The sequence below is a fragment of the Eublepharis macularius genome, chromosome 11 (assembly GCF_028583425.1).
Source record: "Eublepharis macularius isolate TG4126 chromosome 11, MPM_Emac_v1.0, whole genome shotgun sequence".
NCBI lineage: Eukaryota > Metazoa > Chordata > Lepidosauria > Squamata > Eublepharidae > Eublepharis > Eublepharis macularius.
The window spans coordinates 68,654,633-68,675,879 of record NC_072800.1 but is presented as its reverse complement, the minus strand read 5'-3'; the positions used below and the strand labels follow the sequence as shown (position 1 = coordinate 68,675,879).

General features: G+C 43.3%; 1 protein-coding gene across 2 annotated transcripts in view; it reads right to left on the bottom strand.

The window, feature by feature from the left end:
* Positions 1-2,254: 2,254 nt before the first annotated feature.
* Positions 2,255-21,247, bottom strand: part of SPAG6 (sperm associated antigen 6) — a 67,370-nt gene continuing 48,377 nt past the window's right edge. For both annotated transcript variants that reach the window (XM_054992147.1, XM_054992146.1), the window contains exons 9-11: positions 14,959-15,075; positions 11,348-11,493; positions 2,255-4,194 (exon numbers count right to left, since the gene is read on the bottom strand). In XM_054992147.1, coding sequence (XP_054848122.1) covers positions 4,128-4,194; positions 11,348-11,493; positions 14,959-15,075 — 330 coding nt within the window. In that variant the 3' untranslated portion in view covers positions 2,255-4,127. The remainder of the gene's footprint in view (positions 4,195-11,347; positions 11,494-14,958; positions 15,076-21,247) is intronic.

The window sequence follows — 21,247 nt, the reverse complement described above, 5'->3', positions numbered from 1 at the left end:
CAACAAATTCTCAAACAGTCATAAAGAAAATCTCACATGCATGCGAATCAGCACACTCCAAAATGGCCGTTCAATATATTGTTCAAGGAGAATGTCTTTCACTGTATGTTTCAGTTAGTGTGGGTCCCAGAATAGTATAGTTAGTAGGTCTCCCTAGTGAAGCTGCAAGCTTTAATTGGTTTCCCCCCTCCGTATTTCATTTTTGGATATTGGATGCTATGCATTGTGTGCATCGACTACAATTCAAAAACCGTAAGTAAAACACTGAGAAAGGAAATGGGAGCAAATTGTGACTGGCAAGAGAAGAGGAAGGAACAGAACAATTCAATCCACGGAGAAAGAAAAGAAAGCAAATGTAAGACAACAAACCACATCAGATGAAGGCACAGAGTAACCATGTATAAGCAGCTATTCTGGAGAAGAAAAGCAGGTCAGTATTAACATCTGTTGCTACCGATGCCCTCCACTCTCCCATGACACGATTTCCCTACCCTTAGCTGTCTGGCTGGACACCTGGAGTGTGAAGAGGGGTATATAGGGAACACTGCTATAAAAACCATGTGACATCCACAAAATTTACTTGAAATCCACAATTTATAGCCCTGGAACAGTACTGCTGAGTGCTGACATGAATGGAAGGATTCCAGGCCTTTGCCATTCCTGTCAACAACTGAATTATATTTGTACAGCTGAAAAGATTATTGGGGGCTGGTGACGCTCACATTTTTCTCTTGTACATTAATGTGCATAAACTCAGGACAGGAGAAGCTGGGCCTCCTCAGAATTCTAGCGACTTGCCATGTTCCTTCAAACATAAACACACACATGGGGGTGATGGACTGAGAATATTCTTGGTCTGAATTGTTATGAAGTGCCTTTGTGGGTCATATAATTGTCAGTCCTTCATTTTTATACACCAGTGCACGGAGCATGATATAGTAACCAACAAAAGCTGCCTACCGATGAACCTGCCATTAAAAAGCTCTAAGCTAATAGGGAGCATGGGCTTTTTATCTGGTTCCCAATAGTGAAGTCTTCTTGTGAGTATTCAGCACATAACTTACAAGATAGCCCTACTTCTCCTGGAGTCTTTGGTCTCATTCATTAGGTATCTTCCAGCACATATATTTATCCAGCATCATTTTACAACTTCTGAGACTCCACTTAATACTGTCTTAATGCATGTTGTCTCCTTGCAAATATCCCTTTTAAAATAAGTGTACCAAGAAGTGAGTGATCGCATGGGGTGTGTAAAACTGACCTACAGTTAACAAAATATGCCTAAGCCTAGAGAGAAGAATCCAAACACAGAAAGGAGCTGGGGGTGCTTTCTAGAAAAATGAATGCTATAAACAGTCTCCTGGTGCTTCTTTGAGCGGTATCCGGGTTGCTTCCACATGAGAATGCCCACGCTTTGGGGGAGATTCCACACATTATGCTAATTCTAAGCATGACCTGTGGGGCTCCTGTACTTTCCCCCTTTGAGTTAAAGCAAAAAAAACCCCTCTTTACACATAAAGTGGTGACTGTGGCTGTGGGCAAAGCAATGGTGTGGATACAATTTCTGCAGCAATTCTGGGGAGCAGAGCTAAGCTTGGCTTTCAAAATGGCAGAACTAGGCTCCGTGTACCCTCCCCCCCCCAGCTGTTTAATAGGCTTTTTGGTTCTCAGCTGTACCACAGTGCAGCTGTGAAGGGGGGAAATGGATTCTGACTCCAGTATGTCTCTACCATGTTTGTATCTAGTTTCTTGCACTAATCTGCCAAAAAGCCAAGAGAAACTATTAATATACGCCACCTTCTGGCCCTCAAGTGAAGCCAGCACAGGGGAGATCCTTCACTATCCAGTTTGAGAATCAAGGTCATTCTCTTCCCCCAAAAATGCTTTTCTGGTCCTTATATACACCCCCTAATTTGATCTTTTGTTAAGTATACACAATGGTAATAGCCTAATTGGTATTCACACTAACTCAAATTATAGGTCTGGATGCAGCGCATGGCTTCTTATGCCAGCACCAATATTATTTATACACTGTCTAAAAGAAAATAAGGAACTATTAATTTTTGTACAATAGAGTGAATACTGGCAGTGCCCTTGGCATTCATACTGGATTGCCATGCTTTTAAAGATACATTTGAGAATGCCAGATAGAAATTGTGTTGCTTCCACATGCATTGCATCCAACTCTAAACAAACAAACAATAACCAGCACTTCAGATCTTTGTACTGAAAAAGATTTATTGACTGCAAGTTTGATAAATTCTTATTTTTGTGTCCTCGTGAGAAAGGAATGTTATGGCAAGTCTACATTTCTCCCTGATCTAGTTTTCGTACGGCAACACAACATCCTGAATTGAAAAATATTTATGTAGAAGTGGAAACTCGTTCATACAACTATATCACTGTTCAAGAAAAAAACATACTCCTGTCAACCCTCCACAATGTCACCCTGAAACAACACTGGCTATGTGCATCTGCAGTCATAGGAAAGATGACGTTTTCCACACCTTACCATAGCTGCATGATATTTCAGTTCTGTGGAACTTCCAAGGAAGAGTGCCGTTTCAGGTGCAACTGAAATATAAATATATAACTGGTGCATGTGGGCTGGTAGGATTGCGGGATATGAAGCCTCCTTACACAGTATCAGACCACTGGTCCATCAGTGTCAGTGTTGTCAACTCGGATTAGCAGCAGCTCTCTAGGTGTTCAGGTGGAGGTCATTCAGATCACTAGCCCTGAATGATCTTCTGGACTGGAAATGCCAGGGATTGCATCTGGTATCTTCTACATGCCGAGCAGATGCTCTACCACTGAGCCGATGCCCATCCCCTTCCCCAACAACAGCCTGACAACCCACAGTGCAGTCCTAAGAATCCTTCCTCGGGTTGAGTAGATTTCCAGAGGATACTGAGTAGACCTGCTTAGGATCGCACTGCAGGCATATAGATTTGCAATGCAACGGTTCTTCAAATAGTCTGTGCCAATTTCACTACTGAAGAGATATTCCATCCTATTACACTGCCTGTCAGTTGTAATCCCATTATATAACACTGGTTGCTTCCAGCTATGTTAAGATTCATTGAGTGATCTTTGTGCAGAGGCTGATGGAAGTAATGTTCCCCCTTCTAAATACCCTTTGACTCTCATCTGTTACAGATGCATAGGCAAACACTGAGACAAATATAAATACAATAAGATCCCAGGTTAAAAAATCAGAAGAACTTTGTTTCTGTTTGGTACTATATGCAGAGTTTTATTTTGTTCCATTGGGTGTCATCATCTTGAATTATCTGAACAGTTGGAACTATCTTGAACTATTTTTTCTTAAAACCATTCTCCTCTCAGAAGTTAGGGAGAGTAAGAAGAAGCATTCAGCAATTTCAAGAAGAACTCACTACAATGTTTATTTTCAATTTTCTTTTAACTACTTACAAATCCTTACCAGTGGTTTATTATCCAGACAAAAATTCTCCTGAAATCCACCTCTAAAAATTAAACAGAGTTGAAGCCGCCCCATCAAAAGCCTGAATGCGAAAGGGTCAAATGGCCATCAGTTCAAAGGTTAGTTCCTCAAGGTGCCTGAGAAAGTTCTGTGGTTGAGGCTGGGGCAGCAGCTAGTCAAAATATGGAGAAGAGGAGAGCACAATCCACTGCTCATTTGCATGTTTGAAAGCAATTCCTACTTGCCCAAGATGCGCTACAAATTGCACCTCTGCACAAATCCCATTGCGATGAATGAGAACTATGCAATTCCAGATTACCATACTAACATTCTTATCTGTTGAAACAATTCTGCATCTCAAGTATCTGATTTGACAACCACTCTGAAGACTGAAGGATCAAAACATTCAGAAAAGACGTTGGCCCCTCCATTTGCAAGTCTTCAAGAAATTCTGAGAAATGCGGACTTCTTAACATAGACACAAGACAGCCTTGGATCTCAGAAAAACCAAGTGTGGCTTACAAGAGAAAAGGTAGTATCTTCCTGTCATCACAACTGATTGGTAACAGAACAGAAGGCTAACTATCTCGTAGGCTAGAATTTCCCAAACTATATAAGCTAGCCACTTAGAAACACAGATAGGAAATAGAAAAAATTACTCTTATCACAAATGCAGAAGAGTTTATAGAATGGGCTGATAATTTTCTATCCTTTCCAGAAGTGCTTCAGAATATCCAGGGGAATAGTACCTGGAAGAGAAACAAGCATGCCTTGATTAAAAGCAAAACTCATCATGGAAAATACCAAAGCTGCAATCCAGCAGAGAACAAGGCAGACTTAAGCCCCAAGCTGCTGGATTGTGGCCAACAACTGCATGCAATACATACTGACATACTTAAGAGGAATAAATTAAACAGGCTCAGTTGTCTGAAACAGTTATGTAATTATCCACCAATTGATCCTTGATGTCATGATTTCCAGGTGTCTGAAATGCCTCCGTACTTGTAGTCTTAAACTGGAACAAAGTAGGAATTTAAGACCATGGTTCTTAAAGTGGCAGGTGAGACACGGCAAGGACCCTTTGGGCACAGGTTTTATTTATTTATTGAAGGCATTCTTTTCACCAATCAAGGCAAGTGCATTAACTCCCTACTAGTCAACAGGGCAGTGCCACACTTACTAGTATTGACTGAGAATGCCACAGCCATTGGAGCAGTTCCCAACCCAGATGTTTTAAATGCTCCCCCAGAGTCTTTCACAGTGAATTTAAACATACCAGGGGAAATATGATCCCCTTCCTTCATTACTGTTTGTCTGAAAAAATAATGCCAAGCTAGTTTTTTGTGCATTTTGATCTTCCTTTAACAATTACAAAAGTTAGTTTGATTTGTTCTCTTTCTGGTTTCTCTACTAAGCCAATATTTACACGGATATGAAAAACGCATTCTGATTTGACATTTAGAAGATGCTATCTCCATGCTTGACATGGAGAACAAAATCAAACTAGAAAGTTATTTTCATATAGTTAATCTCTGGAAGAAAAACTCTGGAGGAAAAACTTCAGGGATTGGATTGTGTTAGATACTGATCAAATAATGGTACCCCCCGCCCCACTTTCTGCATCTTGCCACTGTTTGCAGCTCTCTATGTTAGTGCCATTGACTCATGCCTGCACAAAGCTAGCACCTAAAAACAGTTTGCACAGTAGGGTTGCCAACTTCCAGGTGAAATTAGAACGAGACTACAGTCCCCTGTTGGAAGTCGCTTACTATAAACAATCGCTCTCTTAATAATATTTATAATATAAAATGCAATGTGCTAAACAGTGATACATATGTCTATAATTACAATAAATATTGAATAATAAATATAGAATAAGTATCAAAACCAATGAGCCAATAAATAGAATACAGTATCACAAGTCTTTAAACATCCAGCGATGACCATACAAAATGAGAGAGCGTTAGTGCACTCTTAAAGGAACACAGAGCATTTACACCAACAGTTTCTTGCAGTGTACTGGATTTTAACAGAATAGATTCAACTGTACATATGAATCCAAGTAAGTGTGAACACCAAAATTCAACCATCCTGAAATATCAAAACTTTTCTCTTTTGTAAGCGTCCAGGATGCAAGGAATCTGGTTAGTTTGCTAGACATTGCACGACCATAGAGTCCCAAATGGAACGTGAAAGTATCCCTGACTGTTTTATTAAATCCAAATGTCCAACATCCAACAGGCTGCTTGCTCTTTTTCCTGTTTCAATTCAATTCTTTTTCAAGGGCATTGTAATAATCATTCAACTCTGCCTTTCCAATATATCATTGCCCAATTCTCCTCATGGAGCTACAACTGAGTCTCCCTGCTTGCACAGTAGGGTTGCCAACTTCCAAGTGAAGCCTGGAGATCTCCCAGAATTACAACTCATCTCCAGAAACAGAGATCAGTTTTCCCTGGAGAAAATGGCTGCTTTGGAAGGTGGCCTCTGTGGCATTACACCAGGCTCAGATCCCTCTCTTCCTCAAATCCCTGCCATCCCCTGACTCCAAATCTCCAGGAATTTTCCATCCTGGAGTTAGCAACCCTATTGCACTGGCTGTGCATATGAATTTTTTTTCCCAGTCCTCCTCATTGTAGTTAAGATTTATTTTAAGAATGTAAGCCGTGCCCTGCTGGATCAGACCAGTGGTCCATCTAGTGGTCCAGCATCCTGAATCACAGTAGACTTGGCCAACCAATTGTTCTGGAAGGTCAACGAAAAGGGCATACAGGCCAAGGCCATCTCCTGCTGTTGCCTCCTAATTAGTATTGCCAGGCACCCTGGAGCCCAACCCGGGATTTGGGGGGATTGTGGGGGTGAATTGACCTCGCACACACACAGTTCCTGGCACAACAAGAGCGAGCTCTGGAGCTCCTGGGCCCATTCCCTGTGCTTTCTTCCTCCACTGGCCAGGTGAGGGGGGCAGAGGTGGGAGTGGGGGATCCCGCTAGGGGGACTGGTGGTAACCCTACTCCTAGTATTGATATTCAGAGGCTAACTTCCTCTGAATATGGAAGTTCTTTAACAAGGTTAATTTCACTGGGAACCACTTGGGAAGGGGCACAATCCTCCCTCATTTGTTTGTAACTAAGTAGATAATTTAATATTGAGTACATATTCAAGAACAAGCTCTTGCACCACCACCCCCCAACAAAAACTCCTTACACTGTACTCTAGCTTCCTTATGGTTTTGGTCACAGATGACTGGGACACACACACACGCATGTGTGCGTTCTTATATAAAGATTTCCTCCTACAGAATACTGATTGGCTCCCCTAAAGAACTTTCTTGGAAGAGTTTTACTGCTAACTTTTCCTAATGTATTGTAGATGGCCCAGGCTAGCCTGATCTCATCAGGTCTCATAAGCTAAGCAGGGCAGGCCCCAGTTAGTACTTGGATCAGAGACCATCAAGGAAGTCCAGGGTTGCTACTGCTAGTAGAGTTGCCAGCTCTAGGTTGGGAAATTCCTGGAGATTTGGGGTGTGGAGCCTAGAGACAATGGGTTTTAGGGAGAGGAGAGACCTTAGCAGGGAATAATGCCATATACCCTCCAAAGCAGCCATTTTCTCCAGGTGAACTGATCTCTATAGTTTGAAAAGCAGTTGTAATTCTGGAAGATAATAAGGCCCTGCCTGGAGGTGGGCAACCCTAATGCAGAAACGAGCAATGGCAAATCTCTGTTCACCTCTTGCTTTGAAACTTTATGGGGGGTAACTAAGTTGGCTGTGATTTGACAACACCTCACTATTTCAGAAAAGTTAACTGAAGTATAAAAATGCATCTGAGTTTTCCTTAGATGCAGGCACAAAAGTCAGATGTAAAACTGGCACACCCATTCAAAGAAAAAGATTTTTTTTAAAGAACCAGACAGGGAGGAACTGTATAGACAGAATCAGGGGAAAACTCATTTTCATTAATGGCTGCATTCAGACATCTCTACAGAGGTTTGTCCATGGTGGGTGGCTGCACTTGGGGCCTCCCTCCTCCCCTTGTACAGAGAGCTTGACTGAAGGCCTCCCTGGAAGCTGCAAATCTGTTTACAGCCCTAGTTCATTGGGGGAAGGGCTCAAAGTTCACTCTGGCATTGCCGTTGGACTTTGCAGTGAACCACCGCAGCTTGGTCCAAGGTTTCCCGGGCCCAAAAGACTTCAATTACACTTGACACCCAAGAGGGAAAGTGCAGCAACAAGCCGTGTTCGTACCCATCATGGACAAACTTCTGTCTCTCCATGATGTCTGAATGCAGCTATTGGCTCGAAACCATACTTTGTGCTATTCCTATTTTCAAGCCAGCAGGCAAAACACAATTTAGACTTGCTTGTCTGCTTTTCATTTTCTATCTGCTCAGCACTCCAGAGGTAAAGCAATGCTTGTCTATTCAAACAATATGACAAACATCAGTTAGCACAAACAAGGGGTTTGCAAACCCATTCCAAACTAGGTCTTCTGATTCTGGTTTGTTGAGTTGAACCATTGCTTGTCAATGGAGACATCACACTCAAACATAACTTTTTTTCCCTTTCTTGAGCTAGGCTCAATGGCTGATTGAGCCTTACAGTGCAATCCTAAGAAGAGTTACTCCAGTGTAAGCCCACTGAAACCAATGGGCTTAGACTGGAGTAACGTTCCTTAGGATTGCACTGTTAATGTTTCCAAACCACCCTTTCACCTTTGGTGTCCCTCACTTATTCATTAAGTCGTTCTGCATATTTTATACACAAGCACACACTGACATTTGTTTTCCTAGACAAACATAAAAGCATTTGCAACTGAAAAGATGAACAACAGACCTTGCCTTCTGAGGGAAACTGTAAGCAGTTAAAAATACAAAACTAACAAGATGTTCTGTCATCAGACCAACATCTGTTGATGTGACAGCATGTAAATGCCTGAGTAACAGAATGAGACATCACTAACATGGTTTGAGGGCCAGGTAAATAAAAAGCTTGCGGGATTTGCTTGCTCTGTTTGCAATTTGGTCGCTTGTGATTTCTCACTATGGCTACAATCAGTGGAGCTTACTTCAGAGTAAACAAAGGATAAGTGAATAGTTTGTTGCTGAAGCAGCATAAATTCCACCAGACAAAATGGACTGGCACCTTGGACCCAAGTAATCTCATTGGCTATAATAAAGTCTCTATGACGTCAGTCCAACGGTATGGCTGTCATCGGTAGCAGCAAAGTTTTAGCACATTTTGTTTACTGGCCATGTTTCTCTCTGCAGAAACTAAAACAAGCCCCCAAACTTCTGTTCCAGCTGGAGTGAGCAACAACTGACTTTGGTGGGGGAAGCCACCAGCCAGCAAGGGGAGTGCAACCGTATGGCATCTTTGTTATCTGGACACAGAGTGTTGGCCAAGTTGTGGCATGTGGAGGAGGGGCTGGCATCAGTACATGGTTACATGGGAGTTGATTCATCTTTGTGCATCAGAAACTAAGACTGAGGAAGCAGTAAGAAGGCGGGGGGGGGGTGTCACGGCAGTCCTACTTCGGAGATTAGCAGTACAATCCTAAACGGAGTTACAACCTTCAAATCCTTTGACTTCAATGAATTTAGAAGGACATAACTCTGCTTTGGAGGACACTGTAGGACTCGAGAACAAATTGGAGATGTGATCATAGAGCCAAGAAACTAAAAAGAAGAGATTTTAGCGGCATCTTTTATGTCCTTCCTCTATCCTTGACTGGCTACTGTGGGCTACATAATACCATCATGATAGCTGCATGATAGCTATAGGCCACCAGTTGCTCATCTCTGGTCTAGCAAAACTAGAATCCTTGAATGACCTTTCTCTCTGCTCTCTTTTATTTGAGGACCAAGGGCAATCAATTCTGAATCAATCCCATAGCAGATTCTCATAGCTGCTGTAGCACACTGGTTAAGTGGTTCAGCTGTGAATCAGCACTCTACTGGTTCAAGTCCCACTATTGCTATGAGCTCAGTAGGTGGCCTTGGGTAAGCCACTCCTCTCAGCCCAGCTCCCCAGCTGTATTGTGGAGATAATAACACTAACTTGTTCACTGCTCTGAGTGGGGCACTAATCTGGCTAGAAGAGCGGTATATAAGCACAGTTATTATAAGGGGCCAAATATATCCTTAGTGCTATAGCTGGATTTCTGAACCTCTCTTTTATGGTGGGAGGAAAATGTATGTTTATTTAAACATTCCCTATGGCTCCTGGCAGCTTATAATACAGAAGTAAAACAACAAAATCCCAAATTCCTCTGTAGTAAAAGGGAGGTGTTCAGGAGAAAGATTTTAAAAGGGACAGGGCTATAGTTTATACATTTCTTGTTTTTACTGCATTGTTTTCTAATTTCAGTAATCCAGTTCTTGTATTTCTTATGTCATGCTTTATACTGTTTTCATTGCATTGTTTTTTTATCGTTGTAATCTAGTCTTACTACAATCTTTACTGTATGTCTTACACTGCTCCTACTACATTGTTAAGTTTTGTAACCCACCTTGAGCCTCAGTGAGAAAGGTGGACTATAAAGTAAATACATTTTTTTAAAAACCTAATAAAATGTCTACAATCTACCCTCCATTCAAAGCTCAGGTGAATAAAGCAGCTTCACAGGGCCTCCTAAAAGATCCCAAGGATGGCCCTGCCCTCATTTCCCCAGGGAGCCTATGCCACAGAATGGCAGCAGCAAAAGAGAACACATGGGCCCTCATTGATGCCATAATGAAGAGATGGTATTTCTACCTCCTTGGCACACATTAATATCTGAACCACTGGGGTCTCAAGCTGACCTCACAGTTTGAAATTAGCATGTAGATTACATATACCCTTTATGGTATAGTGGGAAATACGCACATGTATGCTTTTTCACTATATTCATACTGTCCCACTGGTGCTAGTATGACAACAGTGCTAAAGGTAAAAAATCTTATCTTTAAAAACAAAGGGCCTTACTCCTCATTCTAAGATATGCACTGTAATGTGGGGTGGATCAACACCAACATGAGGATCATATCTTGAACATGAGGTAAGCGGATGAACCAAGTCAATGCTTAGGACCAGAGCATGCCTCCTTTACAGTCAGGCCTGGTCTACCCAAGAGACAAGGCCAAGATGGACGAATGGACTGCACCACTTTAGACTGTGGGTGGAACAATGTTTTTGAATGCCCTCTTATATTGGAAATATTCTGCAGATATAAATACAGCATATCAGGGAGCAAGATTACAGCTTATCTGTTTGCTTGTGGTGCTGACTTCCTGTTTGCAGAGAGTTTTCTTATATGGGGGATTGTTCCAAAGTGGTATCTCCCACATTTAGTCTGGAGCTACCACTTCACTATTTGGCCACCTCATTCTGCTGTGTGTATAGATTCAGCTTTTGTTGCAACGCTTCCACTGGACTCTTATTTCTGACTTGGAAAAATGGACCAGGTCGAAAAAGCTTTTAAGGTACATTCAAGAGCTTGTGTACACCCAGAGGGCTTTCTTTCCTTCTTTTTGTACTGATCCCCCACCCCCAAATTCTTGCTCATCACAGACTGGTTTTGAAACTGACGTGAGGAGAGCTGCTCTTCAAGAAACCCGAGACTTAAAATTCTGCTGGGTGCTTGGAACTAGTTACACTTCTTTAAAATGTAGATCTTGGCAGATGCTTCTTTAAAAAAAAAAAAAAGTAAATAAGCTAACAGAAATAACTGTATACAAATTAAACTCCCACAACACAGCAGAATTCCTTGGAAACAATAACAGTTCTGCTGTTTTGTACCCCTTACCGGATGCTATTGTCGAACTGAAACATTAGCACATAAGGAATTTCAGTTATACTATAAATCCCCCACATTGGAGCATTGGAGCATAAACTGAGGCTCCAGCCTCCTTTCCCTGCCTCACCTGACTATTTCCTCAGGATAACAATTGTTAATAGTGTTGATGTATTCTTGAAGAAGCGAGCCAGTCTCTGCTTTTATCTCCTGGACCTTTTTAAGGCCACCACTTGTTACAAAAAGGCGCCGGGCTTTGGAATCATGTGGCAGAACCTATAAAAGTTAAAACAACAAGTTCAGTCTTCCATTTCAAGGATCCTTGTCTGCTGCAGGGAGTTAATAAGAAATCAAAGCAGAGAGCACAAGGGGTAGGATCCAGCAAGAAGTTCTTTGCAAGCCTCACTGAAATGAAATGGAACATGATTTCAATGCGGCTTGTGCACGACAAGTTCCCGGGGGATTGTGCCTAGAGAATGTGGAGAAAGAAAAATTGCAGCCATCGCTTAGGGCTTTTTCATACACCATGCTTAACAGAGCAACCCTCAGCAAGTTCAGTGGGGTTTGCTCCCAGGAAGCTCTTCTTAGGATAGTACAGTACAACACATTTTGCTTAAATGGGTTTGTTAGGCGAATGTGGAGGGGAGAGGCTGTGGCTCAGTGGTAAAGTACCTGCTTGGTATGCAAAAGATCCCTGGTTCAATCCCTGTAGTCCCCAGTTAAAAAGAGCTCATAATAAGTGATAAGAAGGACCTCTGCATAAACTCCTGGAGAGACGCTGCCTGTCTGAGTAGGCAACAGTGACTAGCAGTCTAATTCAGTATATAACATAGCTTCATGTGTGTGTTCATATGGGACCCTACATGGGACAGAAAGCTCGTATGAATTATAAAGGCCTCCCTTCCACTTTCAGCATAGAAAGTGCTGTTTCCACAGAAAAAGTACAAGGGATGCGCAAAAGGGTTTTAAACCATACAAGTGGACAGGAGCAAGGCAACAGCAAGAAACTGCTTCCTTTTCAGACTTGCCCACATGTGCAATGTAAAGCACAGGTAGTACATAGGAGTACATATTTAAAGCAACAGATAATATGTAAGGCAACACAGGGCTGAAGTCCACGGTCCCTCACTCATTAGCAAAGCATCTGCATTGGGGTCTGATGGCCCAAGAAATACAAGCTATTGTTCGGGACAAGCTGCCTTAATCAGAACCATTTAGGCTGCTTAGCACGCCTGATACAGCAGTGCCCCCTCCCCCCTTGATCCTAGTTGTGCCACAGACCTCTGGATAAAATCTCAGACACAGGAAGGTTCCTTTTTATTTCAATTTGCCCTTAGTGATTATTTCTCATAATTGACGGTCTGCTGAACCTTGACATCAAACTGCACTGGTAAGTGGAAAGACGGTCAGACTCAGCTGAGGTCACCAAGGGTAAATGAAAGGGAGTGCATCAGAGTCATTCCAGTATTCCTCCCTCCCCTTCACATACCCCACAAGCACCTATGTAAGTAAGCATTTTAAAATATTTTTTAAAATATGCATGCGCAAACAAGAGAATTTCTTACTCTAGCATAGGAGATGTGTCAGGCTTCTCACTTCATTTCAAGATAGGATTGCTGTATCAAGCTCCATCGCACTCCTGTTCCACAGCTCTCCTTATGGCTCTATTATCCCCCTCCCCCATCAATCATGGCACCCTCTCAAACCCACCCTTTTCCCCGCTCCCCCATTTGTAGCTATACTAGAGGGAGTGGTGTGTGGCTCTCAGTGATAGAAAGGAAAAAGGTCCTGCCCCTTTCTATCAGTCACCAATCTCCTTTATTTCTGTATGATGTGTGTGCGGAGTGGCTAACAGCCAATTATGGCGCATGGATGGCTGAAGATAGGATTTGGGCCTTCAGAAAGAGAGAGAGAGAGAGAGAGAGAGAGAGAGAGAGAGATCCTCCGATCCTGTCCCAGGAAAAATCCTTTTTCAAGGGACTTTGCTGCCTCAGAGTCTGGTTTTAAAAGGTAGCAGGCTATTGGAATTTCCAGAAGGAGCTCACACTTATACTGTGAGATTCCTAAAGTTGTGGGATTCGCCTCAGGAATAAAAGCTTGGCTGTTAACCACTCCTATCTTGTTAACTGAAATGTTACAACTTTGTGAGCTCATCAAATGCTGTGTTATACTTGAACATTATTTCAGTCTTCTTTACAGAGCAACTTTATTCCATTCGAGAAAGTTAATCAAAGTTACTCTCTCCCACCCTCCACATTTACCTCAAGCCTCATCTGAAATTACTGCTTTAGGAAGCCATTTAGGGCCTGGCTGTTAGGTGGCAGTTGGGGCAGAGATCAAACTGGTCAAATTACACAGTATACTATCTCATTTGAAATGGCCTGCACCACACTTGCCCTCCTTTTAGCCCAAGCAGTGCTGGTGGGTCCAAAAAGAGGGGGGGAAAGGCCCAGAGTGTTACAGGGGTTGTTGGGAAGGGGGGCCTAGAGATGACAGCAGAACAAAATTCTCCTGTGCATTGTTGGTTGTAAGCACTTCTCCCACTGGGAAACAGATTTACCTATTGTCTCCCACTGGGGGTAGGCCCTCTGCTAGACTGTGGGCCTTGGCATATGCCCACCAGCCTGCCACACTTGGTAGCAATCCAGCCCTATAGCCTGGTAGGGAACAAGGCTTTTTCCCCTGCAAAAGCAAGCCAAAACTAACCTTGAGTGAGTGCAGAGGAATTGTTTTGGCTTACAGTTCTCAAGAAAAAACAAGTATCCATTACAGTTTTTTACTATGAAAAAGGTGAAATAAAGTGAGATGCTACTTACCTGAAAGGAAGACTATAGTATCTCCCTTCCCCACCGGAGTGTCATTTAGAAAAAGGACATCATCTTAAATCCAGGTACAAATTTCAGGTACGTATGGTATGTGTGGTGGTGGGGGTCAATTTACATCAAGGGTTGTCATCTTTTTGAGTTAATATGGTACCACAAGTGAACCGCCACTATCCCCCTTCTTAAAAACATGTGGACTATGCTCACATTCAAAGGGAAAGAAAAAGCAGCTTGTATTTGCGTTTTCCATGTTTCTTGAGATTAATAGTGACAACCAGCATTTCGTAAAGTATTCCATTACTACCCAAGTATAACATAGTGTCATATTAGCAGGTTTGTTAACGAACAAGGGATACTGGTTGTTATTTTGGGGTCTGAATCTGTGAACAGAATGGTTTAACAGCAGAATGTAGCCAAATGAACTATCAAAGATCAAATGTACTCAGATTACTCCTCAGACACTGAAGGGAACAGGGTCACGCAACACTAAACTTTGCAACTATAGCAGGCAGAAGAAAAGGCTGGATCCTGCTGACCTGTCACAGTAATCGTGGTCCCTTTCTCCAGGATCTCCATGTGCAGCAGGGGAAAGCACTTTGTGCTGGAGGAAGATGTTACCATTAGAAGAAGTGATCTGTGGGATCTAACCCAAAGTTTCTGGATTGGCCAGGTCAGTATGGGGGGTGGGGGGGAAAGCTAACATGGCTGGCTGCCCTTGCCTGATTTAGAAAACAGAACATGCTGTCTTCCTTAAGTTCACAGCAAGTGACATCAGAGATCCAGAGATGGGAGAACTCCAGGTATGGATACTGGGATAGCTGCCCACAGCCCTAATACTGGTCATGTGTTTGGAAACCAACTCAGAAAACTGAATCTAAGCACGGAGCCCTGAAGGAGGGACGGACAAATGCCCATTTACCTTGCTGAATTGCCCAACTATGTGCTTCAGAATGTTGGGAGGAGCATCATGGAGCAAGGGCTCAAGTGCCGGCAGATGAGTACATTTCTGGAGGATATTCTTTAAGGCTTTCTTGGTCTGTACAAAAACAAACCAAAAAAATCAGCTACAAATCATCATGCATTCATCACGTCTGCTTGCAAAAACCAGGCCTGTGTCATTTCAACAACTGCAGATAGCTTTCGGGATGCCTTAATGAAGATTCTTGATATTTATACTTATTTATTTAAAAAGAAATCCACCCTCTGTAAGTGGAGGTGGCTCACAATATAATCACTAAAACCACGCATCAGTAAAACAAAAAACAGAAGAAGAAAACTTAAGCCACAGCCAGTGATCACAATTGCTATTAAAAGGAGCAGCAAATAAAAGCAGTATAAGTGTAAAAAGCAGAGAGGAAAAGTTAAAACTATAGAAAATTATGGACCAAAAAAACTGCAACAACAGTCAATAGAACACAAGGGGGAGAAAGCTTGTGCCTAAAGTTTAGCAAGCTTGATGGCCCAGCAATTCAATTCAATAGTTGAGGGATTACCACGGAAAAGGCCTCACCTCTGGTTGCCCCTCACCTTATCTGCTAGAGGTGGAAGACAGACAGAGCAGGGCCTCTACAGAATATCTTAAGGGCAGGTTTATACGGGAGTAGTCAGTCCTTTAAATACCCTGGCTCTAGGCCATTCAGCACTTGAACAGTAAGAACCAGAACTTGGAACTGTGCCCAGAAACAAACCAGCAGCCAGTGCCATTCTCTTAAAACTGATAGGGTATGTTTTCTGTAGCCTGCACCAGTTAAAATCAACAACAACAAAAAACCTTGGCAACAAAATGTATATCCATTATGTTTTACGATGGAAGGCAGTAAAATTGTGAGCAAGTGGGTGTGTGCACAAACAGATCAAAACAAATTTAGTCCTAGCACAGTATGAAATAATATGCAATTATGTCTCTCTGAAATCAATGGGACAGAAACATGCATCACTCTGTGCTGGATTGTGGCTTTTAAGTTTTAAAGCCTTAGTGAAAATGGAGGAAGCAGGCCAGACAACAGCTGAAATGACATTCGTTCAGATGATCGTTTATTACATAAAAGAAACTGCAGTAAACCTAGTGCCTGTACGCAATACAACTTTTGCCTCCAGTAGTAACGTCTTGGAACGGAACTCTAATCAGGATACGATATGAGACTAGGACAGACTTCTCAGTCTGCTCACAGTATTTGCTGGTGCCAATACGGTGAACATCAGTTGATGCAGTTTGTTTTCTGCAGTTCTACACAGGCAGTATGCTATGTGGACTCTGCTATGTTGTTCAACACTTGTATTCTTAAAGATTCCAAACATTTCTCCCCTCCCCGCAAGGTTTTCTAGTCCTCATGGTTGTAAAGCATTCTGAAAATGTGCAGATAGTTCTGCAGAGAATTTCATTAGTCTCAACTGGAGCTTCTTTATCCTATAAGGATGTCTGCCCCTCCTGCATGACCTGTATCAACTTCAATTAGTTAATGACATGATATTCTATCCCTCTGTAGTTACACTGCTAGTAGAGTAAAACGCTACAAAGATTAACAGCTTGCATCCAGGTTCCTGTTCAAGAAATTTCAGGGGCAGATGCAAATGAGCTAGCCCCAACTGGGAGTTTGTCCTTTGTGTACTTGACAAATGTTTAACACTCAATTAAATTGAAATACTGCACATGGACTGACCAACTGTGCCATCCTAAGCAGAGTTACCCCCTTCTAAGCCTACTGAAGACAATGGACTCAGAAGGATATAATTCTACTTAGGGTGGCATTGTTACTCCCGTAGATAACAAGGAAACAGGCAGCCAATCTTATCATGGCTTTATATGCGTGGAAAAGGACTGTACCACAGTGGTACGGTCTACACATTCTAAGCTGAAGGACCCCAGCGTTTCTAGCAAAAAGGGTCTTGGGAAACAGGGCTGGGAGAGACCTGTGACAGCCTGGAGAAGAGCTTCCAGAGTAAGCAAGACTGTGCAACATCGGTCTAGGGTCTGACTCCACAGAAGGCAGCTTCATGCTTCGTTGTTAAGATTGCTTGTACAGCAGTTAGCACAACTTAAGATGACTGAAGCAGGATCACTTGGTTTAAAACACCCTCCAGCCATCCTTCAGCACTGTTCCCCTAAGTCACCAATGGAAACATGCACCAGTGCTGAGGGCCCACCCTTTCCATCTCTCCCCCACCAGGAAAAAGCCCGTGGCATGGGTTCTCTTGTAACATAAAACATTTCCCCTGTGCTAACGCAACACTGCCAATGGCTGGTGGCAGCCAAGCAAGGCAGTCCCGCTTCCAGTGCAACAAGGGGAACACGGTTGGCCATGTATCAACAGATGAGCATCACAACTTGTACGAGTCACTACACTGCAGTAAACGATCAGACTGCAAATCTGCTTACATTAAAATACTCCAGTGGATGGATGAGGGGCACAAATTTCAATTCTGCCTGGATTCCAGGGCAAAAAATTAAATCTCTAAGTGTATGAGTTCTGCACTGGCAACTCAGTCCTCCTGTGTCCTGTTTTGGATCAGGCCTGTGGCATGCATCACACACACTATTCTCTTGACCTGCATCAGCCCCAGGGGAGTTATTTTTGCTCCACTGGATCCATCTTTGTGTACCTCATCAGTACCTGTAGAGATCCAACAAGGCACATCATTCCTTCCCCCACCCCCACCCCCACCCCCCGCAAGCTGTTTCAGGTTGGGAAAATGTTGCAGTAAGAGGCCAAAGGTCCTTTACCTTCCACGCCAAGGTCTCCTGAGCACATGGGAACCAAATTCCCAGCAAGGAACTCACAAGTGCACATGGAATTGGAAAGAACCCAGGGGACAATTCAATGTGTAGTTAGGCCCTCAGTCATCCCCGAGGGATTCCAGAAAAAATAAAAGGGCCTGCCCTGCATAGTGAACAAAAGTGAAAACATGAAGCTGCCTTATACTGAGTCAGAGCATTGCTCTATCAGGTTGGTATCATCTACTCCGACCGGCAAGCTGGCAGCAGCTCTCCAAGGTCTTAGGCAGAGGTCTTTCACTCCACCTATTATCTCATCCTATAAACGGGAGATGCTGGGGATTGAACCTGCACCTTCTACGTGTAAAGCAGATGCTTTGCCACTAAGCCACCGCTCCTCCCCCCCCCCTGCCAAATGCAGCAAGGCCTGATGATTTCACCACACCTTCCACCGTGAAGCACAGTTCCTTGATCAGCTACTGCTCCGTGCTTGCTGCCACCACTGACAAGTGTCCAATGTCGAGGCCCAGTCAGTGCAATCAGCTCAATGCCGCTCTGCACAGCCATTGCCCTGGTATACACTGGGCCCTCACCAGCAATGTAACAGGCCCAGAAAATCCTGTTAGCAGTCCTGCAGCAGCCCCTGATGTAGGATGTGGTTCTCTTACGCTTAACTTGAATTATGACTCTTGTTTTCTGAGAGGCATAAAATTGGAGCCTCTTGGATGGATGACCATCTGGAAAGATCCCTACAGAAGCAAAAGGAATGGAAGAGATGTTTGACGGGGAGAGAAAGAGATCATAGATTTGTGGGCTTGGTGTTTGTATGACTTAAAGTGTTTCTTGCGGGAAAAGCAACATATTCTTGGTTACTTTCCATCTGTTACTTCCCAGCTTGTACATTTCACAGTAAGTTGATTTACACTCCCAAGCCCCAGCAAATATCCTCACAAGGAAGCAAATGCTAGAGAGGCCCCCAAACTTTCCATGACAGATGATACTATGTCATCTTAGACTGTGCTGCAGAAATGGTAACTGTGAGGAGCAAAGAGGGCAGACTGAGAGAGACATTGCTCCAGACAGCTGTAACATCTGAGCTGTGCTTTTGTTTGCTTTTCCTGTCTCCAGTGGCCTTGGCAAGCTGGTTCCCTGGATCCAGAACCAGCCCATGATTTTTTGTTTGATTTCTTTAAAACTGAACTTTGCTATTGTATTTTATTGAGGTTTTCCCCCTCCTACTGTTGTAAGCTACTTTGGGCCCCTTTGGGGAGAAAAGTGAGGAATAAATATTATACATTTTAAAAAATGAAAAAGTAAGTAAATAAATTACATACTAATACTTTGATCTTAACTACATTTTCTTGGAAGTGTAGCTCAATCGATACTTACTGCAACACCGGGGGGAGCTATTTCCATAGGACTCCTTCAGTGCCCCCCTTGGAATTGCCTGCTCTACACACCCAACAGGATGAGACAGCAGAATTCTGATGCAGTAGGACAGATTATACTGTTTCATTTCAGATTGTAGGAAGATGTGACATATTTGAATGCATATTTGAATGTGACATAGTAGGGAATTGGCAAAGCAGGGGGCAAGTGAAATCTTTTTCCTTGCTGCACTAGTTTTCTTCAGGCAGGGATTTGTTTAAACTAGGGTTCCCAGGTCCCCTTATCCTCCCAGCAGGAGGGAGGGGACCGGGCATTTACCTTCTTTCTTTCCTGACAGGTGTGCTTCTGGCACAATACAATGACATCACTTCCGGGAGTGATGTTATCGCGCAGGCCTGGGAACACTCCTGCACTTTGCAAATGGGCCGATTCTTAAAGAAGCCAGGACTGATGTTGACATGCTGCATCGGGAGTGCACCCTGGTGGTCTGTTCCCCCACCTCTTACCCCCACCAGCCAGTTGAGTGGCAGCGGGGGGGTGGGGAGGCTGGGAGCGGGAGATTCCCTCGCTCCCACCCGGGGACCTAGTAGTCCTAGTTTAAACACAGGGAAGCATTAAAAATGCTATGCTCTGCCGATAGTCGCAAGTGGTACAGCCCATTCTACTATCTCATGGACTCTATCATCCAATCAGTTGTACCAGGCCAATGTTTAGATGAAGGAATTATATGGATGAGCCAAAGAACATGGTTGGTTCCTTCATTAATATCACCTTCCTTCTAGGCTAAGCTAGGTTTACATGGAGAAGAGGCCCACCGTCATTGTTCTTCCAGCTAGACCGTACCAAACTGCCATGGAAAGAAAAGACAAGGAAGCAACTACCAAATGGTTTTGTGTGTGTGTGTTTTGCAGTATTGTAAATTGGCCCACTGTTCTGAAAGGTTTCAACGGGATTCAACACAAGTAGCTTGAAATACAGCCTATGATGCCGCAAGAGCTCTAAAATGAGAGTACAGTGAATTCATCAGTGCAGCACATCCACTAACAGTGGTTTAGGATGTGTCAGCTTTGTGAAACTGTTACACAGATCAGAAACATAGAAACACAGAGCTGGAAGGGATGCCAAGGATCGTCTAGTCCAACTCCCTGCACAATGCAAGCAATTCACAGCTATCCCCACCACCACCTCTTCCAGTGACCCCTGCTCTATGCCCAGAGGAAGACAAGAAGCCTACAGGATCCCCAGTCAATCTAGCCAGGAGAAAAAATCCTTCCTGACCCCAAATTGGCAACCGGCATTACCTTGGGCATATGAGAAAGGGCCATGGGAGCCTCGCTCCAGCTAATCCCTTCATGCAGCCCCTCTCCCAGTCCGCATATATTTTTACTGAGTCATGGAATCATCATTGCTATCAGGTCGCCATCTAGCCTCTTCTTAAACACCTCCCAAGGAAGCTTGTTATTAGTTACATTCAGCTAACCCAAGCAATTCGACTAAAATCCTCTGGCTGACTCTGTTACTTCCAGTGCTGCTGAACAAGCTTCTTCCACCACCTACAATGAACAACTGTAATCTCAGTATTAGGCCCTTTCCACGTGTCCTTAAAAGGGCAGCCCACTCATCGAACTCTGCCGGCTTTTCCCCTTGACTCCAGACATCTCTGTTTTCGCTTTTCTGGGACTGCGGAAAAGTGCACTCCCAGAAAAGGTGCTGAAAAAACTGAATCCAAACAGCCTGCAACCGTTTTGAAAACAGAGACGTCTGGAGTCAAGAGGAAAAGCCACCAGCGTTCAGCGAGTGAGCCATCCCTTTAAGGACGTGCGGAAAGGGCCTTAATTTCGTAGTCAATCCCCAAATGAATATTTTAAGATTTTTGTTATCTTGTCCTGTCCCAAAGGTTCAGGATGGACAATAACATTTAATATTTGTTAAACTTTATTTAGTTTTAAAGTTTTACTATCTAGCCTACCTTTAGACTTAAATCAGTCCCTCATGAATAATATAGCATTAAAATTACACATCAATGAGTGTTACAAAAACAGCAAACATTCTTAAGGTTTAGTGAAATGATGGAAGCCACTGTGCTGCCCGCAAAGAAGGACGGCAG